This window comes from Saccopteryx bilineata, chromosome 1 (genome assembly GCF_036850765.1).
Source record: "Saccopteryx bilineata isolate mSacBil1 chromosome 1, mSacBil1_pri_phased_curated, whole genome shotgun sequence".
Lineage (NCBI taxonomy): Eukaryota > Metazoa > Chordata > Mammalia > Chiroptera > Emballonuridae > Saccopteryx > Saccopteryx bilineata.
Window position 1 is genome coordinate 187,119,992 of NC_089490.1, and position 24,534 is coordinate 187,144,525.

Here is a 24,534-nt window from a genome sequence, read left to right on the forward strand (position 1 = left end):
TTTGATTATCAATGAAGAGTGTTTAGAACGGCAAATAATTGACTGAACGATCACAGCTAGCATCAGTTTGACGCATTTATGACAAATTTCCATTTAAATGGCTGAGTGAGCTAGATGCACTAATTATAATTGCTTTAAAACTTATGTAAACAGCACAATATAACTAGAAGAATGGGTCTCTGGAACATTTATGACTCTAAGCGATCTAGAGTCATTCACGCCAGAGTTTCCAAAGTGTCAATAAAATCCCAAAATGTTTATCAGTTCTGAGTTTCAGGTGTCCTCACTTCTCACCTGCCATCTGGTGAAATAAAGAAAAAAATGGCTAAACTTTGGAAACAAGAAAAAAGCAGAGGGAACTGGGTGATCTTGCCATGGAATAAGTCACTCTTGATTTATGGAAATTATATTTAGGGTAGAAGCAGAAAGAGAGGCATGGCTCCATGAAAAATGTAATTTTATAAACACTCTCTGCATCTGGTTATCAAATAAATGTATTAATGGTGCTTACACTGTAAATTTACCTGGACAGTGTTTACTAGGAAAAGCTTATATAAAAGTGGTAATAAGCTTCAGTTGACTAAAGAATTGGAAAAAGATAACTAATATAATATAACCCTCCTGAAAAACTAGTGGCTTTGTCATTGTAAAGTGTCTCAGGTGTAACAAGCAATAGTTGTGAAGTATAGCTTTTTTCAAATGACTAGATGCACATAAAGATGAGAAAGAAGTCAGGAGCTTCCAGTGTAGGGGAGACTTTTTGCTTGTTTTGGTGCAGGATATACACCCGAGGGAGATGTGTTCCGTTTTGGTTTAAATGCACGGGGTTCATGCCAACATCTAAATGAGCTTCTCAGCAGGATTTAATATAGAAATCTATAAGAACTCTTTTTTTTTTTCTTTTCTCTTGACTGAATTTATTCTATTGCTGAAACACAATATTTTCATCAATGAATGTTTAAAATGTTCAAATTAAAAAAGAAGAGAAAGGAGATTTTCTGATTGGGGCTCTACTATTGATTGGTACCTGTCTGTGCCTCCTGTTTCATGCCTCTGCTCACTGTCCAAGACTTAGTGAAGCAGCTCCACTGATGGAGTAATTGAATTGAAAAAAAAAAACCCATTCATTTTTGTATAAAACTCAGACAGAAGGAAATATCACTGCAGAGGAAAACACGAGGGCTCTTGAAATGATCACTCGAAAAATGTTCTGTGCATCCAGATGGATGCATCCTAAATTCACATCACGTTTCCTATTGCATGGATTAGAAATAGCAGAGGGGGTGTCTCTGAGCACTTTTTAATTGGAGCAAATGCCATTACTTCTCAGCATCTTTCTAGATTAGGGGCCAAGAAGGAGGTGATAGAATATCTAATTTTGTTGTTTACCTTTATGTCATGGAGAGATGATGTGATTGGTGTTACTAGGATCACTGATTTTTGAAACCGAGGGGTAGAAAGGAAGGTGTGTCTTCTCCATCTGTCCCTCCCCTCCCCTTTACACATTCTACTATTGGTTACAGGGCAACCTGGGGGCTGGGTTCGGATGATGCTTGGCTTTACTTAAAAAACATTTGTGAGGATGTGATGAGAGCTGTCATTCATGTTTCAAAACATTTCATAGTTTTATTTTTCCCCCCTTTACCTTAGAAAGAAATTTTAGTTTAATTCAAAATAGATATCTATGCTGGTTTCTCATGACAGATAAAAGAATTCTGATTTCGTTGCTTAATAATTTCAGTAAACAAATAATGACCAAAAAAAAAAATTCACAAAAATAAACTAATCATCCTAACTTTAAGCAGGGCTTCCATTTTCAAGCTATTTCTCAAAATGTTGCAAAAAGGGCATATCAAGTTGATTCTAGAGTTACAAAGAGGTATGTGCTAGAAAAGCCAGTGTATTGAGTAATTTAGACTCAAGCATTTATTTGACCTTCTTCAGGTCAAGGGAAGTTCAAACCATGGAAAAAAAAAATAAGTGTCTTATAGGTCTGGCCTTATTTCTTTTTTTAAAAAAAATAAGATTCAGTTGTTGCGAGGTCATGGTGTATTTAATTCCTTAAAGAGTCCACTACTCAGTAACCTTTTGCCCTGCAAGAGAGATGTGATGTGACACTTGAGGAGGAGGTTTCTTTCATGTGACCCCATGCCCTGGCACATGCTACGCTGCTCCTCTAAAAAGGGACACGATAGAAGGAAGGTTATGTCCGTTTGCTATAAAGATAAATGTCACACATTGACTCACTTCTTTTTGAAGCTACTGTTCTCTTGCAACTCAAAAAAGAAAGTAAACGCTTTTCATTTTAAAGACAGTTTTCTGTGGAAGGCCAACAGGATTCTCAGGATGCCAGGCTCTTAGTTAAATAACAAGAAGTGTCCCAGAGAGAAGATCTCCAAAACATCTTATTTTCCTGAGTAAAATTTAAGCATGCTTGGGTCTCATACTTCTGAGGGCTAAGACTGTTTCCTAGGTCAACAGATAGGATTGTGTGGCTGCTGTTTTCTGTCATATTTACGTGATGTTATTAACACATTTATTTGCAAAAGCATAGATACTCCAGAAAGTGAGGGAACCTCCCCCAATACTCCATTTAGGTCCGTGGTTATTGTAGCCATAATCTGGAAAGGGTTGCATACAGGAACTTCCTTAGAAAATTTACTTTTTTGTCAAGATTCAGAACTGTCTGTCGCTGATCTCAATTATATTTCTCCAGGGATGTGACTCAAATTTAGACAGTCTCTAGATATCAGACTTCTTAGTTTTATGGACTACTTACCAGTTATTAAAATAAGTATTGACAGCATCACTGTCAATAACAACAGATGAGCCCAATGATGTCCATGACTAACATAGTTTTTTGTTTCCCTAAAATAGCATTCAAGAGACATGCCCAAGAAATTCTAGTAAAAGATATCAAGTCCAGTCCTGGCCAGATAGCTTGGTTGGTTGAAGCATTGTTCCAAAGCGCAGAGGTTGCTGGTTTGATTCCTGATCAAGGCACATATAGGAATAGCTTGATGTTCCTCTCTCTCTCTTTCTCTCTCTCCTTTCCTTTCTCTCTCTTTCTTTCTCTCTCTCTTTCTCTCTCCCCCTTCCTCCCTTTCTCAGTGAAATCAATAAATAAAAATTTTAAAACTTTAAGTCTATGTATATTGTTGTTAGGAAGGAGGATGGGCCCCCTTACACAGCATGCATTAGTGAGTTGGCAGACCTGCAGTGGAGATGGTGGTGATGCATGCGTTATACACACCCTGGGTCACCTGGCATCTTGAACTCCTTCTATGTGTGTGTAAGGTCTGTATACAAAAATTACCCACTTACAAATTAATCTCGATTTTCTGCAAACTGTTGCATAGGATTTACCCAGAGAAAGTTTGATTGCAAAGCTTACAAAATGATTACATTTATGTTTTTAAAAAACCTTCCTTGAGTTAAAAGCAAGTAAGTTAATATGATTTTTTTTTAATCCCAGTGAAGTTTTGGTGGTGGTGGTCTGTGCATTTATAGATAGACGACAAGGTAGAGCACCAAATGGAAGTGAAGAGGCTAGCTCTAGTCCTCACCCTGCTGCTAGCAGAGGGACTTGAAGCATCACAGTCAGTTCGGTTTCCTCATCTCTACACTGAGCTGGTTGGGAATTATTGTCAAGATTTCTTCCTGCTGAAAAATTTCTTGATGTTACTTTCTGTTTATTTTTAACTCGTATCAACTCAAAAAAAAAAACACCCCATAATTTAAAAAAATGTTCTTTAAATTAAATAGGTTCTTTCTTACAATTCATGATCAAATCTCTTACAAGATCATCTCTGTCTCAGGCATATCTGGTTTATTGTAAATAGTTTAAACATATATCATTGTACTTTGTTAATGATGATGTGGTCACACTGAATGCATTTTTCATATAAGCTGCTTAAGGTTCATTTGGGAACTAGGTGAGGTGTAAGTACACAGAGACCCATTCCTCGTTCATTCAAGAGGTGTATTGGCTCCCATGTGAAAGGCATGTACTCTTGGGCTAGTCCTACTTCCACTGAGACTTCCTGGCAGCTTCCTGTGTCTTTTACTTCCATGTCCAGTGCTCATTTTACGTTTCCATACTCTCTTGACCCAGCCTTTCCCACTTAATCTTGTTACAGTCTATAACACACAGTTACTGAATTGTATGTTGTCCCAGTACTGTTTCGGGTGCTGGACACGTCAAGGTGAGGACTTAGAGCCTTGCCCCAGCCAGTTCCTCCCTCCACCTCTTCTTCTCCCTGTCTTCTCCATCTTTGTCTTTTCCTGATGAGCTGACCTTGGCCATCAGCATTCTGTTTTTGCTGTGCCAGACCCTACCTGAGCAATACAATGGTCTCTTGCTCTTTTATTTCCTCTCAGCTCAGTGACAAACTGCCATGTTGGGCCAAGACCCACGCTATCTATTTATTATGTGATGCCCGTTGTTTAAATTTACATCTGCTCTAATGGAGAGTTTTCTGCTTTGGAGGGCATGACCAGAGTTTATTGTCACTACTATTACTATTACAGCTGCTACCAATAGCTTCCATTTACTGCATGATGGGTATTTCACACACATTTATTATCGCTTTTATTCCAATAACATCATTGCCTATAAAGAGACCATGTTTTCTCCAAAGTAACAAATGAGCAGCTCTCCAGCCCACTGGGTCGATTAGCATCTGATGGGATTTAGTTTTGTTTGCTGTGATAACAATTAGCTCGTGATATATTTGGGTGAAATTGTTTATCAGACAGTCGGAAACTAGGTAGGATCATGAATGTTTCAATCCTGCTGTCTCAGGAATGTGTGTATTACTCTGAGGAAGTGGTCATATTTCCTTAGGCTCTAAATTTGAGTGAAACTTACAGCTGTCCATTCCTTGAAAATAGTTTGCTTCCTCCCTTCTCTAAGGCTGTTCACATCATACGCACTGGAAGGCACCCTACTGAACTGTGAAATCTTTTTTCTTGAATAAATAAAAATGCAGATGTTACCAGGGGAGATGACTGCCCAACTCAGAAAATGGACCATTGTATTCCGGTTACTCTGCCCACTCAGACTGTTTTCTTTTTTTCCTGCCACGATCAGTTAAAAATTTAAAGCGGTTGTCATCGTGTAGCTGTGGGACCACATAACTTGTGGTTAGTTTTTTTCACTGTGAGTGTTCTAATTTTTTTCCCCAGTCAATCCACAGACATCCCAATTTGTACGATTCATTTTTTGTTTTGGCATTAATTAAAACTAAGGAAGCGTAGCTCCAAAATAAGATGGATTTATATGAAATATTAATAGGCAGGATTTACGTAGTGTACTCGGACTACATTTGCAGCATTGGTGATAAGAGTGGGGGCTGGGGGTGGTCACATTAGGCAGAGCAAGGTGTCTGGGGGAACCGGCAATGTCCCTTTTTGTCAGTGCATGTCTTATTATTGCCTTCCGGTGACATGCCATGACATCCCAGGTCAGTGGAAGACATCTCAGTTTTTCTCTCCTCTTCCAGAGAATTCTGTAAAATTAGGCAGTTTAGTTTATCCAGTGGGAAATCCTTCCCAGAGATGTGGATTGGTGGCAGCCTATTTGTGTGCCTCTTACAATTTTGGTGTTCTCTTATAACCCCAGATAGGCATTGGTATCGTTTTCTCCCTCTGCTCTGGCTTGTGAAAATAATCTCACCTAGAGTCCCGATTCAGTCCTTTCTCTCCAATCAGTCGTTCAACATAGGGTCTTTGTGATCAAGATACCTGAGTGAAAGAAATGGCAGTGAGGGACAGAAAATGAGAGGCCCAATTAGGGCCGGGACTCCAGGTCTGCAGAGGCCATCAGCAGAAACAGACAGCAGGGAAGCTCTAGTGAGTTAAGAAAAAAGTATGCTCAGAGGTCTCAAAGAGGGTGCCTCTCCTAGAGCAGAAGGAAACTCTCCATTCGCACCCCACCCCCCAGCCCGAAGAGGAAATCCTCCTGAGGGAGCAAGTCACAAGTAGAATTTTCAGGCGTGAAGGCTAAAGTTTTATATAGCAAATTCTTTTTCAAGTGACTTGGTTTAAGCTAACCAATATTACTTATACCTGTATCAGTAAAACAATATTTTTGAAATGCCCTAACTTTGTTCCAGAACCCTTCTGGTTCTCTCTATTTTAAGTGGTTCTTTGCCTCTAGAGACTCAGTTGACTCAACGAACAATTACAATTATTTTAAAGTCCATACTTGGTAATATTTCCCTTCAAAATGATAAAAGTAACACATGCATTAAAAAAAGTCAAGTAGTACATAGGGATATAAAATGAAAACGGAAGTTTCCCTCCCTGACCTTTGTCTTTTAATCCACACTCTTTCTCAGTTAACTGCTTAATGGCTTCTTGCATATGCTTCCAGACAATTTTCCTACAAATAAAAAGGTATCTAGCCTGACCAGGCAGTGGTGCAGTGGATAGAGTGTTGGCCTGGGATGCTGAGGACCCAGGTTCGAAACCCCTGAGGTTGCTGGCTTGAGCGCAGGCTCACCAGCTTGAGCGTGGGGTCACCGGCTTGAGTGTGGGATCATAGACATGACCTGAAGGTTGCTGGCTTGAGCCCAAAGTTGCTGGCTTGAGCAAGGGGCCACTGGCTTGGCTGAAGCCCCCTTGGTCAATGCACATATGAGAAATCAATCAATAAACAACTAAAGTGCTACAACTATGAGTTGATGCTTCTTATCTCCCATCTTGTCTGTCCCTGTCTGTCCCCGCCCCCTCTCGCTTAAAAAAAAGATATATTTTTTTGTTTCATTAGTTCACCCCATTCTGCTTACCCCCCTCTTTTTTTGCTCAAGTATTTTAAAGCAAATCACAGACATCATCACATCCATTTGCTTGTAAATATTTCCATAAGTATTTTCCACAGATAAGGACTTGAAAAAATAACTACAATAACTATTATCACATCTAACAGGATCAACAATTATCACATGGTATCATGGAAAACACAGGTTATAATCAGTATTTCCTCAATTTATCTCAAAAGTGTTATATTATGATTTTATAAACAGGATCAAAATAAACTTCACACCTTGCATGTTTTTTGCAGGCGCCTTAAGTGTGTTTTTTTTTCATCCATAACCCCTGCCCTTTTTAAAATGTCATTTCCTTGTTGAAGAAACTGGGTCATCTGTTCTACAGATTTTCCTGCGTTCTGAGTTTGGCTGATTTGGATCTCCTTTTATGTGTCACACTGTTGTTGTTTTATTTAGTCACCTGTATTTCCAGTCAACTGCTTGGTAGAGGCCTGATTAAATTTTTTGTAAGACTGTTTCATAGATGGCTTAGCAGAAGGTGCACAATGTCTGTTCCCTCTTTTGTGATGTTAAGATTAATCAGTGGTTTTACGTGTTGTCAGCTTGATCCATCCTCTATAAAGTTCCCTGTCAACCTTTCACCTGATGGTTTCAGCAGTAATTGATTCTCGTTTTCTAGAAAACGAAAACAGAACACCCTAGACATAATTTCATGTCTTGCTTTATCCATGAACTCTTTAATATCTTGGGCATGTTTCTGTATTAGCATCTATAGACAGTATATTACAATTGATTTTATAGTTTGCAAATATTTCTGATCCCTCTTGATTAAGAAAGGAAAGTCTGAGACCTGAACTCTACTTGTTTTGATTGGCTCTCTTCCCAAATTGCCAAGTGTCATGTGGCACTGACCTGTATCATGTGATAGACCAGACAGGTAACACTTCAGGGTCACAGCAGAGACCCCTCCTTGTAGAGATGGTGCAGGAGAGGGGGGCTTAGCTTTCCTTGGAGGAACTAGGTGTTTTTTTGCTTTCCTGAAAAACGGCAACATGTGTGACTGCCTGGTTGGCAGCTTTTCAAAGTGGTCAGTGGGGCCCCTTCATCGTGCAGGGGAAGGCCACGCATCTCGTTAGTGGCAGCCAGAGGGACAGAGACGAGAGGGTGGAAAACCCTGACTCTAACACCCCCCCCCTCCCCAGTGGCTAAATTGGCAGCAGCCTCAGCTCAAGCCATAACTAAATCAGTCAGCAGTGGGGATCCTGAAATTCATCTCCATCAGAGCTCAGTGAGCGAGGTTTGTGACTGCTGTGAGGTGTCCAGTGTGATGTGGTGCCTTCGTCTCCATCCCGTTTGATTTGTCTTCATTTCCTGCCATTTTTCCAAGTTCGAGAATTCATACATGGACAGTCTGGCAGTTTTCTTCAGGAAACAAAGCCCCTGATTTGAGGTCCTTCTCTGGGCTGAGCAAGGACAGGCCAGGTGATCTCCCTCAGTGTGGCATGGCCTTCGGAAGTAAAGACTATCACAAGGCAGGGCTAACAGAATTTGAAAAATGGAACCCAGATGGAAGTCATGAGATGAACGTGAGTTTCTACCTGAAGAAAAGCAATAATACAGCTCCCTTGTGGAGGAAGTCTTGGGATTGCCAAGAAAAAAAATCATTTTAGTGTAACCTCTGTCTAACAACGCATGCGAGTTAGTGCTGGGTGTGGTGTACTTTTCCGTTGTCCTTACTTTTCCTCTCTTTCTCCTTCTTCCAAGCCTCAGAAGAGGAAGGTGGGAAGCCTTTCCAGTGTCCAATATGCGGTTTGGTTATAAAAAGGAAGAGTTACTGGAAGCGGCACATGGTGATCCACACAGGTTTAAAAAGTCATCAGTGCCCGCTCTGTCCATTCCGGTGTGCTCGCAAGGACAATCTCAAATCCCATATGAAGGTAAGCCAGCCGCTGATGGGCCTGACAGTGCGGGCACAGCCCAGCAAGAGAGGGGGCTTTGGGTGCATGACAGCGCTCCAGGTCGCAAGGCAAACACAACCACAATGAAGCACCTTGGAAAGAGTCCCCTTGTAAAGGTCTTCCTTTCCGATTTACCACCAAGAACTTAAAGACAGAGAGAAGCTTCGGTATCCAGATAACAGTATGTAGTGTAGAGCCAGCCCTCTTTGGGGAGCAGCAGCTCAACCTGGCCTTGCGTGGCAATGGGGGGGTGGGGGTTGGAGGGGCAGAAAGAGTACAAGAAGGGCTGCTGGACCCGTGCCCTAGATAGAGGGTGTTTGGACCTGTACCCCCTCCTAGAGGGACTACCCTTTTCTGCTTATTAACACAAAGGGACACCCAGAAAGACACCTGGGCTTCAATGTTAGCCCTGTGGTGGCTTTGGGATCATTCTTGATAAGACTGAGTCCTCCCTGAGGCTGTCAGTGTTCAAGCTGTCATAATTCCCAGGTTCACACTTACCCAGCAGGTAAAACATTGAAAACAATGTCCTGTTGAAAACTGTTGGGCTTGCTCCTGCAGTAAACACATGAGAACATTGAGTAGACTCTATGTGTCACAGTTGGGGGAAACGCAGTTGTCTAGAAATTTTTTTAGCAAACTCAATTAATATTAAAGGCTTTGTCCAAAATTCAAGGAGGAAACTCATGAGATCACAAGAGCACACACTTTTGAATTTGATAGACCCACATTTAAATCTTGTTGTGCAACTTACTGGCTAAGTGGCCTTAAGCAAATGAGCCTTTAGACTTAATTTTCTCATTTGTTAAATGGGAACAATAATGTTGAGAAGAGCTGTCATTGGTATTTATTGAGTTAATATTCATTCAGTAAAGTATCTGACCCAGAAGTGTTCTTTAATAGTTATGGAATTACCATAGCTATCATCTAACACCCTAGTGATAACAACAATCATTTTTATTGCGATTTTTAATATGATTTGGCAGTTGACACTGTTTATAAAGCTTTTACTTTCCTGCCATACGAAGTCTATCGTATGTACACAATTAAGATATTTACTTTTCTCTAAATCTTGTCTAAATTCTTCTGAACACATCAGTAATCACTGTTCAGAATTGTAGCCTAAAAATGTGTGATCAGAGAGAACCTCTATTGACTTTAAAAAATAGCTTAGAAGATTTAAAAAATTAAATCCATGATGTAATTTGTTTTCTATCATTTGCCTTTTTCTCTTGGGAGTAACATGCCCTTCATCTTCAGAATCCATTTAACCAGCAGTTCTGGTTGGTTGAATTTTAGTGAGCCTTAGTTTTTACTTTAACCCTCTTCCTCCTCTGTCACTTCTTCTCAAAGTAAAAATCTCATATTTTGCACCTGCAGAGTGGATTTCATTAACAGGATGAGACTTCAAAAAAAATTGCCTTTAAAACTAAAATATGTTTTCATTACTGTGTCTGATGCGAAGCTGTGTTCAGAAATCAGGTCTGGCAAATTTAAAGCTTCAGTGAGCAGAAAACTTGCATCTCGCCTGACACCTTGTAAGCTTGGTTTCAGCGCAGGGTCACTTAAAACAACCTATTTATAAACCTGTGTGGGGAAAAAAAAAAGAAAGCTGGGTTTTCAAGAGCAGGAACTACTGACCCTGAAACTACAGAGAGATGAGTTGAGTGCCTTGATGAGACAGACCATCGGCCATGACAGTGTTACTGATGAGAGCTGCGAGGGCTTCGTGGGTCATGGGGTCTTAGAACGCTTTCAGAACAAATCAATAACCAGTACGATAAAGCAGTTGTGTGAAATTACTACTTTATTCAAACTCATTGTGTCCTAACCTGTTGAGCCCCAATTGAGCTTTTTATAAGGGAAGTGTGAGAAGGGCTCATACAAGTTTAATTTTATCAAATGGGTGTACTGTTTCTTTTCTCTGCTCTACACCTCACTTATGGGCCTTTTTAAAGTTCCTTCATCAAAGGATTCATCACTTTGTTTTCATTAGACATCCTGGAATTTTGCTAAATTTTGCAAATTCAGTCCACGTGGAAATAAAATGGCTCTGGTTTTAGGCATAGTTGTTGTTGGCTGCCTTCACCAGAGATCACAAAGATGGATAGATTTTTCTAAAATGACTTCTGCCGAGAAGTAGGGGCAGCAGAGCCTATAGATTAAGATCTCAAACTGGGTGGTCAGAAAAACCTCAGTTGGAATCTCAGTTCTGCGGCTTTTGGGAACATGGAGACTTTGGGCAAGTCATGCAACCTCTCCAAACTTTCATTTCTGGTCATGGAGATGATAGTCACTTAATCTATCTCATGAAAATACTGTAAGAGCTAAATGAGATAATGGGCATACGCCACTTAACCCAGAGCCCAGCGTGGAGAAACACTAGGTAAGCGTAGCTAATATAGAAGTTGTTACCTGAAAACCATCTGAGTATTTATTAACATTTACATTTAGAAGTAAACTAGTGACATGGTCTAAGACCTTCCTCTGAAATAAATCGTATTGCCTTTCTCTTTCTGTGAGACATCTTTCATGCTGAGAATTTTGAAACATTGTAAACAACAGGGATATAAGATGGACCCTTACTCCCATCCCACAGAAATAACCCTGAGGGTCCTTGTCATGTCTCCCTTTCCATATCAGTTACATAGATTTATTTCAGAAAAAATGGGATTCTACTTTATTTGTTCAGCAAATAGAGTATTAACAGTGTACCTACTGGGTGCTAGGCACTGTGTGTTTTCTTAAGCCTGTCTTCCCTCCTTAGTACACTGAGCAAAGGTTTTTATGAGCAGCTGTGGAAGGAGCTGTGAATGCCTCTAGCTTCCTCAGGGTCATCTTAGCTTTCCATTCAGTCTTTTACAACTTTCCTGGATGAGCACAGGAATCAAATAGGAAATTCATAACTTAACATTGAACAGGAAAGCTGAGGAGGACTGCTAAGATAAAGAACAAGGGCAAAGTCATGGCAAGAAAGTGAACCAGATTCAGGGCACGGAGCTCTACTCCTCTAGGGCCTGTCATCGAGGGCATGGACTCCTGCATACACCCCGCCCTGCCTGGCCAGGTCCCCGATGGGTGGGGCGGTGGAGTCGGTGTTTCCAAGGTTTCCTCACATTATGTCTAACTGCATGAGAAGGACCCAGTGACGTCACAGCAGCGCCTTCACTTCCCTCCCCTGGGGTGGGCGGTTTGCCGTTGGTGCAGTGACCATCCAGTGAGTACATGCCTGTGAGGCCCGGAAAGAATGCCATGCTTCAGACAAGCATGTTCTTGCATGAGCCGAGCGAGAGGGATTTTGAAGTCAGTGTTAAGCTAAGGAGAATAACAGTTGTAGCAGAAAGTGCTTTTCTGTCAGGAGAAAAGAGAAGACATTGCAACTGGAATATGGAGCTAATTAGACTTCTCTCCAAGGCCAAACGTGGTCCATAGCCCCTTGGGGAAGGTGTGGCTCACATAAAACTGTAAGTGCGAAAGTCAACACCGCATCTACTGTTTTTCCCTGAAATGGTCACTTAAGTTTTCCACAACTAAATATAGCAAGGTCAGGACCTGGTGGGAAAGCAGCCACAGAAAGAAAGTCCGTGCATGCAGACCCTTCTCCACTGAGGGCTTCTGTGGGCTTCAGAACCGGGCTCGCCCCCTCTGCCGTTCCTGTTTCCAGAGGCTGCGCTAGAAGCTTCTGTTCTGGGGTCCTCTCCTCTCCTCTCCTCTCCTCTCCTCCCCTCCCCTCCCCTCCCCTCCCCCCCCCCTCCCCTGGGTCAGCAGATGTTAGGACACTTCTGAAATGGAATGTGCCCCACTGCATTCTCCCTGGGGCAGAGAGAAGCTCCCTGCCTTGTGACCTCTACCACCTGGTTCCCAGGCAGGCTTTGGGTAGCACCTGTCAGGGTCACCTGGGACTGGCATCATAGTGCCCCCCCACCCCAGGTGCCTGCTTCTGTGTGAATTGGGGGGAGAGTGGTAAGAAAGTCTTCCCAATTCTGTGGGAGAGCCAATGAACCCGTCCACTCCAGAGCGAAATCCCTGTGCTTACTGTCAGTGACAGTGTGGCGTCCCAGCTCCCAGCCCCTCCAGACCTGTCAGAGGAAGGCTATAAGGAGCAAGGCTTTGCTGCCACTGAAGTTAAGTTTTTAGATTGTGCTTTCTGTGGAGAAGCTCACGCTTTGGGGGAACCAGACTCTCATCTGTTGTTTTTTTCAAAAAGCCACAGTGGGGTGCTGTAGCGACAGGATCTCACCATTAACGTTTAATTTCTTTGCTTTTGTTGGTCACTTAACATTATTTAAAAGTATGTTTTGGCTGGTGAATAATACTTTTGGACTGCATTCAGAATGCATAAACGGCTGTAGTAAAACTTGCTCCCTTGGAAAGGAAAGCCTACGCAGAGGGGCCAGGTGGTGCAGTGAATTAACAAACAGGCCTTTAACCTTTGTGAGACCCGGGTTCAAATCCCACTCAGGTCACCCCTGACCGATGAGGTCCCAAGTTTTGTTTTGTTTTGGAATTCTAGTCACTAGCTTGTTTGTCCAGATCACACAACGGCCAAATCGTTTGGCCCAAATCTCCACAATTGGCAGTTCTGAAGCGAGGGAGGGCCAGTCCTGAACTAGCCGGCGCGGCGGTCACCACTGAAGTGCATTGGCAGAGACGAAGGGGCAGTTAGCAGGCTCGTGAGCACCCGCCAGCCTGAAGCCCGGCTCGGGCCAGTGCGATGATTTCCTCACTTTTTCAAGCACTAAATTTGGTAGTGACAGGAAGGAAAAAAAAAAAAGGTCTGTGCCTGCAGGACAGAACTGGGTTTCAAAGTCCGCGTCCTTTCATTGCAGACGTGGGGATCTGAGCATGATATTACTATGTTGGGAAGCACTGGTTTGAGCTCACTGAGAACCCTCGGTGGGGGTCAGACTGTGCCCCCCCCCCAGCTCTTTCTTCACATGTAATTTTGCTCAAGCTCTTCATTCGGGGTCTCAGTTTCCCTGTCTCTGAAATGGAAACACCCTGGAGACATTCTTTTCCACCTTCTTAATTACCTAGAGAAGCATTCTGAAAATTGAAATCCTGTGTGCAGAACATCACTAACTCTCTGGACGACAGTCATTGGGAACACAACAAAGTGTTACTATTATGAGAGGAATGACTTGACAGGTGACCTGTTTTGACAACTTCCCCCCAGCTGGTAATTAGGTAATTTGTGTTCTGCTGGGTTTATTCTGTTTTCTCTGAAGATGTCAGCTGAGGTCAGATGACTAGACTACAAAGGGGGTTCCACCGCAGAGGCCTCCACTGGCCGGCTGGCCGGCAGCACCCAGGCTGAGCACGTGGCTGCCCTGGCGGACTCCTCACCTACGTGGCCCCGCTTTCCGTTCCGGGGAGACCTCGTCCCCGAGAGCGCAGGAATGAGATGCCCCCTTGGGTTATGTGATTTCCCAGGCCAGCCCTCCGTCCCGTGAGGAGACTGTTGATGACTAGGGTGGTGACACAGCGAGGCATTTCCCATGAGCGCCCGGTAGGCAGCTGACTGTTGTTGCTTCCTCGTCAGGTCCATCAGCACCAGGACCGGGGAGAGACCTTCCAGTGCCAGCTGTGCCCTTTCACCTCCTCGCGCCACTTCAGCCTGAAGCTCCACATGCGCTGCCACCAGCACTTCCTGAGGACAGAAGCCAAGGTGAAGGAGGAGATCCCAGACCCAGATGTCAAGGAGTCTCCCCACCTCAGTGACAGTGCCTGCCCGGGGCAGCAAAGGGAAGGAGGAGGGACAGAGCTAGTGGGGACCATGATGACGGCCAACACTCCAGAAAGGACTAGCCAGGGTGGGGCTGGCGTCTCGCCTTTGCCGGTGAAGGAGGAACCCAAGGAAGATAACGGCCTGCCAGCCTCCTTTCCCCTGAATGCTGCCGACAGGCTGGCCAACCACACAAAGCTGAAAGACCCCTCCGAGTATGTGGCCAACAGTGCGTCAGCATTGTTCAGCCAGGACATCTCTGTTAAGATGGCGTCTGATTTTCTCATGAAGCTGTCAGGTACTTGAATAGGGTTGTATTCTCTCTCTCTCTTTCTTTCTCTCTCTCCTCTCTCTCTCTCTCTCTCTCTCTTTCTCTACCAGTGTTCTCATCTGTAAAACGAACCGGTAGGAGTAGATGATTTCCAAGGTCCCTTTAAATTCTAATAGTCGGCACCTTTATCAATTTTCTCCTTGACTCCCCCCCCCCCCCCCCCCCCCCAGTCCTTTGGAAGTAGGTTGCAGTTTGGGTCTAGCGACAGCAGAGATTGCTGATGTCCGTGTGGTTTTTCTCCGTTCAGAGTTGTTGTGGGGGAAAGTCTGTGCTGGGCCAGACTGGTGGCAGTTCTGTGTGTGACCATGGCCTCTGCCTTACGTTCTTTCAGATGCTTGTGTGAGACATCTCATTTTGCACTATTCAAGTTCCTCGTTCGTTTTTAACCGCAATGGTGTTTTTTTTTCTTTTTGAAGAATATGCACAGAGATGACGACTAGGAATTAGAGACTTTTAAAATTGGATCAAATGATAATAGATGATCCTGAATTTTTTTTTTTTCTGGTGGGAAATTTTTTATTATGGTAAAATATACCCAACATGAAATGAACTGGTTTTAAGTGTCCAGTTCTTTGGCCTGACGGACATTCACATTGTATAACCGTCACTGCCATCTGTCTCCAATACTTTTTCATCTTTCCATTAAACAATAATTCTGCGTTCCTCCCTCCCCCCAACTCCTGGTAACCATGCTTCCAACTTCTGTCTCTACAAATCTGACTGTTCTAGGCACCACATGTAAAGTGGAAGTAGAATTTTTGAGAAAAATTCTTTTCCAACTGCCACAATGCCATTTAGAAAGAATAGGAAGTATGGTTTGGAAAAAAAAAGAATCTTATCAACTGATATCACTTTCATCATCAATTTACTTGGGATGTTTCTTCTAGGTTTTATCTTTTTTCCAATGTCTTTGATTGAGCGATGGAGTTGAACAGGGTGCGTAGATACGTTGAGGGAGGCTGTTTTTCCCAACTCCCTTTTTGCAATGATGAACCGTGTCCTGGGATTCTGCTGCTGCTGATTTCATTTTTTTAAAAGTACGATTTAAAATTTTAAAGACAACGTGGCGGGTGGGGAAAGGTCGTCTGAGAATTGGTTCTGTCTTGCAGTGAGGCCAGCAGTCCCCACGATGATTTCCAAATGCCATTTCAGCTCTTTGGAGATTGACAATACCCTTTAAATGGAGAATAATTGGTCACCACCTTCCTTTAAATGGACTGTGAGTCACATTTCACTAAATGTCATTGCCAGGTGAATTAGAGGTTCCGCTTCACTCTGAAGACCCCGTGCTCAGCGACACGCAGTCGGGTCTTTGGGAATGTCCCTGTCACCCCAGATCTCTGCCCCTCGGGAGTGCTGCACACTAGAGGGAAGGAATGAGAGAAGGAAGGGGACAGAAATGCAACAGTGGCAGAAATGAGCTGCGGTGGAGGAGGGAGCAGAGAGGGTCCCAGGGAGGCCTCCAGACCTGCTGTGCATGTGAGGCAGCCCTCCCCTGGGAACAACCCTGTCCCAGGAATTAAAGTGTATCTGACTGTGGCACAGATGGACAAGGGGCTCTCTGTCCCCCCGCCCCTCCCCACACTACCTTCTTCCTCCTGTTCCAGCTTATCTAGGGGAAACTGAGCTTTTAGACACTTTGGGCTTTATATTGAAACATTTTTGAAAATGGGGGGAAAGGGCAGGCTTCTAGTGTCCCTTTTGCCGCTGACACTTTAATTTTCACCTCCAGAACACCTTCGGTTCTTCCTCAGTGGGCTCTCCCGCCAATAGTGGAGCACAAGCAGCTCCATTTCTGGGCTCTTCCGGCGCAAGCAAGGGAATGCAGGGGGCATCCTCACTTGGCAGAGCTTAGAAAGCAAGACAGACATCTCCGTACTATGGACAGGGACCAGCTAAGTGGGGCTGGGTAACTCTTAGGAAGGGGTTATTCCCTTTTGTCCACCACCCCAGAAGGTTTTCAGACCTGCAGGAAGGCAAGGAAGGACTAAGGAAGTGTGGGTTAAAGCACTTGGTGAGTGACACACCACTCCTGCTGGGCTCAGCCCCGGAGGCCCCACTTCCAGCTGCAACTAACTCCAGGCCCAACTCAGGCTGCCTAACACCGGGCCTGTGGCTGCTGAAAACCAGAGTTGCAAACAGGAGCTTCACAGCAGAGAAGCCGGATAGGAGGCTGGGGTTAAAAAAAAAAAAAGAAAAAAATAACGATGCAGCAAAGCCTGACATTGTGATCCGTTTTCTCAGCTCACTATTGACGGGAACCTGTTGACGGTTTGGCAGTTGCAGTATTTACTGACTGACCAATTGGCAGAAGAAAACAGATAACAAATGCATGCTATTTATGCGAAAGGCCCATGCAGCTATTTTATGGTGGCTTACTAGAGGTCCTGATACCTGACTTGTGTGCACGGTTACCTAGCAACCTGTTACAAAGTCACCGGGGAGTGAGATGCATCGGTAATTTTTTGTGTGTGAGCATATTTGGATGTAAATATAAACTTGGTGACTGTGGCAGTGCAGCCCACGGGAGGAGAAGATTTGTTAAAAGACAGAGAATACATTTTCTGGAGGGATTTTTTTTTAATTCCACTAACTCTTTGACAGATCGAGCCCTATAATTGATAGCTGCTGTCTCTGCAGATCTGTGCCTAGCTGTGTCTGTGGATATGATCCCAGGACCAAAGGGCCAAACCCCCAGAGAAAACGGCAGCTGAGTTCACAGCTCTTTTCCTCACCAAATGCAGTGCAGTCGTGGTTAACGTCGGGCCTTGTCCCTCGCCATCATAACAGCACCATTGTTCTTGCGATGGATTTTAGCTGGGCTCTGTGCATGCACCTGCTGGGACTGTAGGGTGCAGCTGTTTGTGGGCACAGAGTTAGTGAGTCTCAGTGCCAGCCATGTCACTGTCCGCAGAACTGGAGCCCAAATCAAGCGTGTGGATACCTACTTGTTTCCAAAAGAGAGATGGGAAACACTCGTTTCTTTCTTGGTTATTAAGGGGAGTCTTTCTTGCTCCTTCAACTAAAATGGAGCATGCAGATGACTTCAGCGAACCCGGGGGGATTAAAAATCATGGGTCGAATGTTGTTTTAAATGAACCCTAAATCCTCCTCCCACCCCCAGCCTGATTTTTGACGTTTCCCAGCGTGAGCGATTGTGAAATCAAACCCCCTTCTCCAAATCATCAAATCAGTCTTCTCAGCCTGAGCCCACACTTAACATTCCTTGGTGTTTCAGAATGAATGTTGCTCTCTGGAACAGAAGCTCTCCAGGTTCAGCACCATAACTGATTCAGGGAAGAGAATGGGGCAGCCCCTGCTGCTGGCTTTCTGGGCGAAGAGAGAATGATTTTGTAAACTTCGCTCAGGGTTTTTGGCCTAGACAGCATGTCTTGGAAGGCTGCAGCCTGACATGTTTGTATAGATCTTTCTTGGGAGCCAGAAGATATATGCGGGTCATTGCATGTCAGGGTAAAGGGTCCAATGGTCACATGAGCCGGGACGTGCGGGGGCCAGGTGTCCACCTGCCCTCAGAGCACTGCAGTCCCCGCTGCCTTGTGCCTCCTCTCCACGACCCAGGATCCAGCAGCAGTTCTCACTTTCGAGTGTTTTTTCTTTTTTTTTTTAGCCTCAGGGTCCAGCCCACTCCAAGAAATTATGATTTAATTGGTCTAGGATAGAGCTTAGTCATTGATACTTTTTAAAATCCTCAAATGATTCCAACATGCAGCCGAGACTGAGGACCACTGATGTGGAGTATAAGCTTGGTTCCTGGTACAGCTATTTTCCAGACAGCTCTCTGGTCCCAGACCACGAAAGGGGATGGGCGGCGTGAGGTGGGTCTGAGGTATTCACCGTAGGTCAAGGTTGGCATGAATGAGAGGCATGGTCATTAAACCCCACGAGTTTCCTTGTGGGGCCTCATGACAGGAGAATTAGAAGAAACGTTACTGTTTCCTAGCCAGAGCTAGAAAGCCTCAAGACTCACCTAGAACCTCAAGGAGCCGGGAGTATCATTACTTTGAAGCCTGATTTACAGTTGCCGGCTAGGGCCTTGCATCATGTCTCTTTCTGAAAACTACACTTTTCAAGATCTCTAATTTAATTTTAGCTCTCCAAATTATAACCGAGGAGTTGACAGAAACTTGGCACCTCGGTTGTTGGCCGGGATAGCTTTTTGTCTCTGCTTTTCAAAAATAAAAGATCCATTTCAACTATTTTTAATTTGGAAATGGGCAAAAAAAAAATTTTTTTTTACAGTTTCCCACATTCTATTAATTTCATAAAATTAATTGGCTGAAGTAATTGTAACCAGGAGAGATGGTCTCTTTAAGGCAGTGACTTACAGGGGGGCCAAGCGGAACTGAGTTTGATTAGGAGCACGGCCATAAAACGACATACATGAAGGGGGCCTGGTGATTAGATCTGCATTCTGTAGGCCTTTGTTCTGCCACTTCCGACTGTTCTGTTCAGCTTCATGCACCTGTAGTTACAATATGGTTAGTCCGTGAATGGTTGTGCCCCTGCCTGTGATCCATTTGTTTGTGTTGCTGGAGAAGGAGGAACAGGAGATGCTCAGTAAAGCGGGTCATCCTTGTTGCCAGGAGCCTCTTGATTGGTTTTCCAGAAAACAGCTTAATAAATGATTCTTCTTTCATGGAAATGCCATCCTTGGGCCACCCATGCCCTATGACGTCAGTGCCAGTGACCAGGGTGGGGGGGCTCAAGGGGGGACTCTCCCCTTCCCCACGCCTACACTCTTTGCCCAGTGGGCTTATTTTTGACAACCGTCCTTCACATCTTCAGTTTGGGCCTTCTTTTAAACCCTGCCTCGCTTTTCTCATGGTGGGCACTCACAGACCACAGTGACTGAAATTCCTGGTGTCAGAGGCTGCCTGAGGAGGCATGCAGGCAGCCTGGGTGCCCTTTTGAAATCCTGGATTTTATTACTGAACCTGGAGATGAGTCCTGTGAGCGAGAGAGTGTGACACTTCCCTGTTTTCCAAAGAAACCAGGGCCGATCTGATGAGTCACAGCAAAAGCAGGTGACGTTCCAAGAAAGTGGGACTTGGATGGGTCCCCAAGCATCAGTGAGGATTTTGTGACATTTACTCATTGTTTTGTTTTGTTCTTTTTTTTCTTAACAATCATTTATATGATGTTTACTCTGTTCCACTAACTCATTGGAACTTCATAACAACCCGAGAGCAAGATAGTATTCCCATTTTACAGATGAAAACTAAGAAGCAGAGAGGTTAAAAGACTTGCCCCAGTTTACACAGCTAGTATGTGGCAGAGCTGGGATTCTGACCCAGAGGCAGCCTCCCCCAGGCTGCCTCTCCCTTAGATCACAAAGTCCGGAAGTAGAGAAACCGGAACCTGCCTCCCTTCTCAGCCCTCTGTTGTCATAATTAGCCATTCTTTGAGTGCTCTATGTTTAAGTCATTGCAAGTTGTATTGATATTTTTAGACTTTTCAGGGATTATTTAATGGGAATAGAGTAGTAACGATAAGGCCAATAAATATTTCTGTAGAGCTTTCTAGTGTGTTTCCAAATACGTTGTCTAGTAGCAACTATGTATATGAGGAAACCAGGATTTGGTGTAAGTCCTGTAAAAGGATCATGACTGGAATCTAGGTGTTTTTGTTTGTTTGTTTGTTTTTTAGATTTTATTAATTTTAGAGAGAGGAAAGAGAAAAGAGAGTGAGAGAGAAAGGGTGGGGAGGAACAGGAAGCATTAACTCATAGTAGTTGTTTCTTGTATGTGCCTTGACCGGGCAAGCCCGGGATTTTGAACTGGCGACCTCAGCCTTCTAGGTCAATGCTTTAAACACTGCACCACCACAGGTCAGGCTAGACTTTCTTTAATTTATACTGATTTGAAAGAGAGAGAGAGACAAACATGGACTTGTCATTCCACCTATTTATGCATATTCACTGGTTGATTCTTGTATGTGCCCTTATCGGGGATCAAACCCACAATCTTGGTGTATAGCAGGGGTCTCCAAACTACGGCCCGCGGGCCGCATGCGGCCCCCACCACACTTCTGGAAGGGGCACCTCTTTCATTGGTGTTCAATATCTACATCCTGTGCTCCTGGAGTACGTATGTGGCGGCAGCGGCGCCGCAAAGTGCAGCGGTGCTCACGTACAGTACTACTTCTGGTGACGCGGGACGCATGCATCACGGCTCTGGAAGCGCGTCATATCACTTGTTACGGCTAGCAATGACAAATATGGAACCGGGCATTGACCATCTCATTAGCCAAAAGCAGGCCCATAGTTCCCATTGAAATACTGGTCAGTTTGTTGATTTAAATTTACATGTTCTTTATTTTAAATATTGTATTTGTTCCTGTTTTGTTTTTTTATTTTAAAATAAGATATGTGCAGTGTGCATAGGGATTTGTTCATAGTTTTTTTTATAGTCCAGCCCTCCAACGGTCTGAGGGACAGTGAACTTGGCCCCCTGTGTAAAAAGTTTGGGGACCCCAGGTGTATAAGGACAATGCTCTAACCCACTGAGCTACTTGGCCAGGGCTGGAATTCAGATCTTTCTTTCCTCACTGTGCAGGACAGAGTACTCCTTGTTCTAGCATTGCCCACAGAATAATTTTTTGTCCTGATAGACCCCTGGGAAAACTTATCGAAGTCTATGTTTCTGCAAAACTGAATTCAGTTTATGTTCTCCCTTCCCTGATAAGTACAATTTCTTCTCCTCACTACTGTTGTTACTAATTCTACTACTACTATTATTATTATAAGCATTATTAATAATCAGCTGTGTTTATAGTGAACCAGGCACTGTGCCAACAACATTGTGTAATTTTTCATTCAACTCTCCCAACAGCCCTACGGGGTCAATAATATTAAACCTATTTTGTAGATGAGGAAGTTGAGGCTTAAAGGCTTCAGCTACAAGGGACCGAGCAAAGATCCAGCTCTGCCTAATTGCAAAGACTTGGCTCATGACTACTTAATTAGCTATTACCTAATTCTTTTTCTCAGTTGAGCAAACTGTCTTCTGACCTCCGTCTGCTTCACTGTTTATTTGCCTTGGCTTCAAACCATGGCATGATTTCTACATGTTAATTCGGTCGCTAATCTGGTTAAACTTTTTGTGTCTTCAAAATAGATCTACAATCCATCGCTTCACATGCAGCCCTTCTTGGCTGTCACCTCGCACCCTGACAGCTTGCCCCTCTGGCTCCCCACACAGGCCTTCTCCACCCCAGCTGTTCCTACCCTTCCCCCCGGGCTTTCCAAGGCATTCTGAAGGACCCTTCTTCTAATGATTCTTGCATCAGGTTATGTCCCTACCTGCTCCTTTCTACTGAGTAACCCTGTCCCCACTTTTCTCGAGAAAAACATTTAGGGTCTTCACCAGCTCATAGCCATGCCCCTCTGATTTCCATGTCTCTGCCTTTACTCATGTTATTTCCAGAATCCGGTCATTTGAGCTGTGGCATTCCATGTATCTTCCTCCTATTAGATAAAATGGGAGGGGGAACTTTTCTAAAAAATAACTAATAACATTACTAAAGTTAAAATAACACTTTAATGCATCTCTGACACAGAGTGGTTCTATATCTTGGTAGAGAATTTCTGGCAACGCTGGGCCCATTCCTATGATACCCTTTCCTACTGCCTGGCCCTTTGCAATTGCTAGCCGACCTTCCAAGAATAGTTCCCACTTCTTCAGTGAACCGTTCTCCTGTTATTCTGGTCTTCTGTGCTCACCCGTCCTCCCCTGCCCCCTCCCCCCCATCGTGAGTGAGTTCCAGGGATATTTAGACTCTTTTATCACGCAGGTTGGTGCCTGTATTATGGCTGGCTCATTCTATTGCTGTGTGTTACTCTTGCTTCTTCAACTGTCTCAAGTTGCCGGGTGAGAGGAGAATAATTTTTTTACATCTTTATCTTTGTACCATCCGCAATGTATTCCATGGTGGATTATAAGGAAAACATTCCACTAGTCGTATTCTGGAAGTTAGGTTTTTAGAGGTTGTGATATCACTTCATTTAAAAAAGATTTGCAAATTCACAGCCACATCCTAATGCTGTAAGAAAGAAGGTGGAAGCCCTGGCCGGTTGGCTCAGCGGTAGAGCGTCGGCCTAGCGTGCGGAGGACCCGGGTTCGATTCCCAGCCAGGGCACACAGGAGAAGCGCCCATTTGCTTCTCCACCCCTCCACCGCGCCTTCCTCTCTGTCTCTCTCTTCCCCTCCCGCAGCCAAGGCTCCATTGGAGCAAAGATGGCCCGGGCGCTGGGGATGGCTCTGTGGCCTCCGCCTCAGGCGCTAGAGTGGCTCTGGTCGCAACATGGCGACGCCCAGGATGGGCAGAGCATCGCCCCCTGGTGGGCAGAGCGTCGCCCCATGGTGGGCGTGCCAGGTGGATCCCGGTCTGGCACATGCGGGAGGTCTGTCTCTCCCTGTTTCCAGCTTCAGAAAAATGCAAAAACAAAACAAAACAACAACAAAAAAAACCCTGTTAAAAAAAAAAAAAAAGAAAGAAGGTGGAATAGAGTGGTGCTCTGTGGAAAGTAAGTGGGCCGTGTCAAGGGAGCCCCCAGGGGAGTGAGCGCCTTGGTGTTGTCTCCTGTCCTATGTTCCGGGACCTCAGCTGGTAGGGTCAGGTCTAGGAACTGGTCTGTCACATCGTGCAGTAACAAACTGTTCCCTCGTTCATTAGCTCAAAACAGTAACTATTTTCTGAGTTGATGATTTTGTGGAGTGGTGATCTGGCCATGGCTCAACAGGGAGCTGCTTCTGGTCTCTCCTGGACATCGGTTTGCAGTTCACTGCTTGGTTGGCTGGGGGCTGGCTGGTCTCAGATGGCCTCAGCTATGATGGCTTCTCTCCGCTCCCGAGGAACTCTTCTCCTTCAAAGGGCTAACCTAGGCTCGTTCACGTGGCCCCTGGGCAGGGTTTCAAGGAGAGGGCAAAAGTGCACGAGATTTCCAGAGGTTCAGCTCAGAACTAGCCAAGGTCACTTTCATCACTGTCTATTGATCAAAGCTAGACACAGCTCTAGCCCGGATTCAAAGAGTGGGAAAACTGACTCCACCTCTTTATGGGAGGAGCTGCAAAGTCGTGTTGCAAAGGGGTGGGTCTTCGGGGAAGGAAATCATTACCAACATTTGATAGTCTCCCTCAGCCCAGAGTTCTTCAGATTCTTCTTAAGGTGTCCCCACAACAACAAAAACCATTTAAAAAACTGACATATAAACCAGAATGCCGGCAGGGTAATTTAAAATGACAAGTGTAGGCTATCAAGAGATATATCATTTGGGGCAGGTGGCCCCCAACTTCCCTGAAAAGTGTTAGAAATATATTAATCCAATCTTTAAGCTTCCTTTTTTCTCTTTTTTTCTTCTAGCCTCCAGGCATTTTATTGCTGTTCATTCATTTCATTCTTTGGATTGAACAGTATGAATTTAAAATACAGCTTTCTTTCACATTGACTCTTGGCTTGATTGGTTTTCCAGGACTTGTCCTTCCTGCTGTTGATGAGGGAGATATCCTGTCTGTTAAGTAGATGACTGCAAATAGCTCCTTTTGCTCAGGAGGTGTTGGTGTTGTTAGTGGTTTAGCTCACAGAGAAAAACCTTCTCCATTTACTCTGTCCTTGAGGCCCTGCTCATTGTTCTTGCCCTTGACCCTGCTCCAGGGGCTGTTTTGTTTTCCCTTTGTCTCTAGGTCTGTAACTGCCTTTGCTGCCGTTGAGGGCCAGGTGGTCTTGGTC

At 44.3% G+C, this 24,534-nt stretch overlaps 1 protein-coding gene across 5 annotated transcripts in view; it reads left to right on the forward strand.

The window, feature by feature from the left end:
- ZNF827 (zinc finger protein 827) overlaps nucleotides 1-24,534 on the forward strand; it is a 164,056-nt gene that overhangs the window by 34,644 nt on the left and 104,878 nt on the right. For all 5 annotated transcript variants that reach the window (XM_066232476.1, XM_066232486.1, XM_066232504.1 and 2 more), the window contains exons 3-4: nucleotides 8,538-8,710; nucleotides 14,274-14,754. In XM_066232476.1, coding sequence (XP_066088573.1) covers nucleotides 8,538-8,710; nucleotides 14,274-14,754 — 654 coding nt within the window. The remainder of the gene's footprint in view (nucleotides 1-8,537; nucleotides 8,711-14,273; nucleotides 14,755-24,534) is intronic.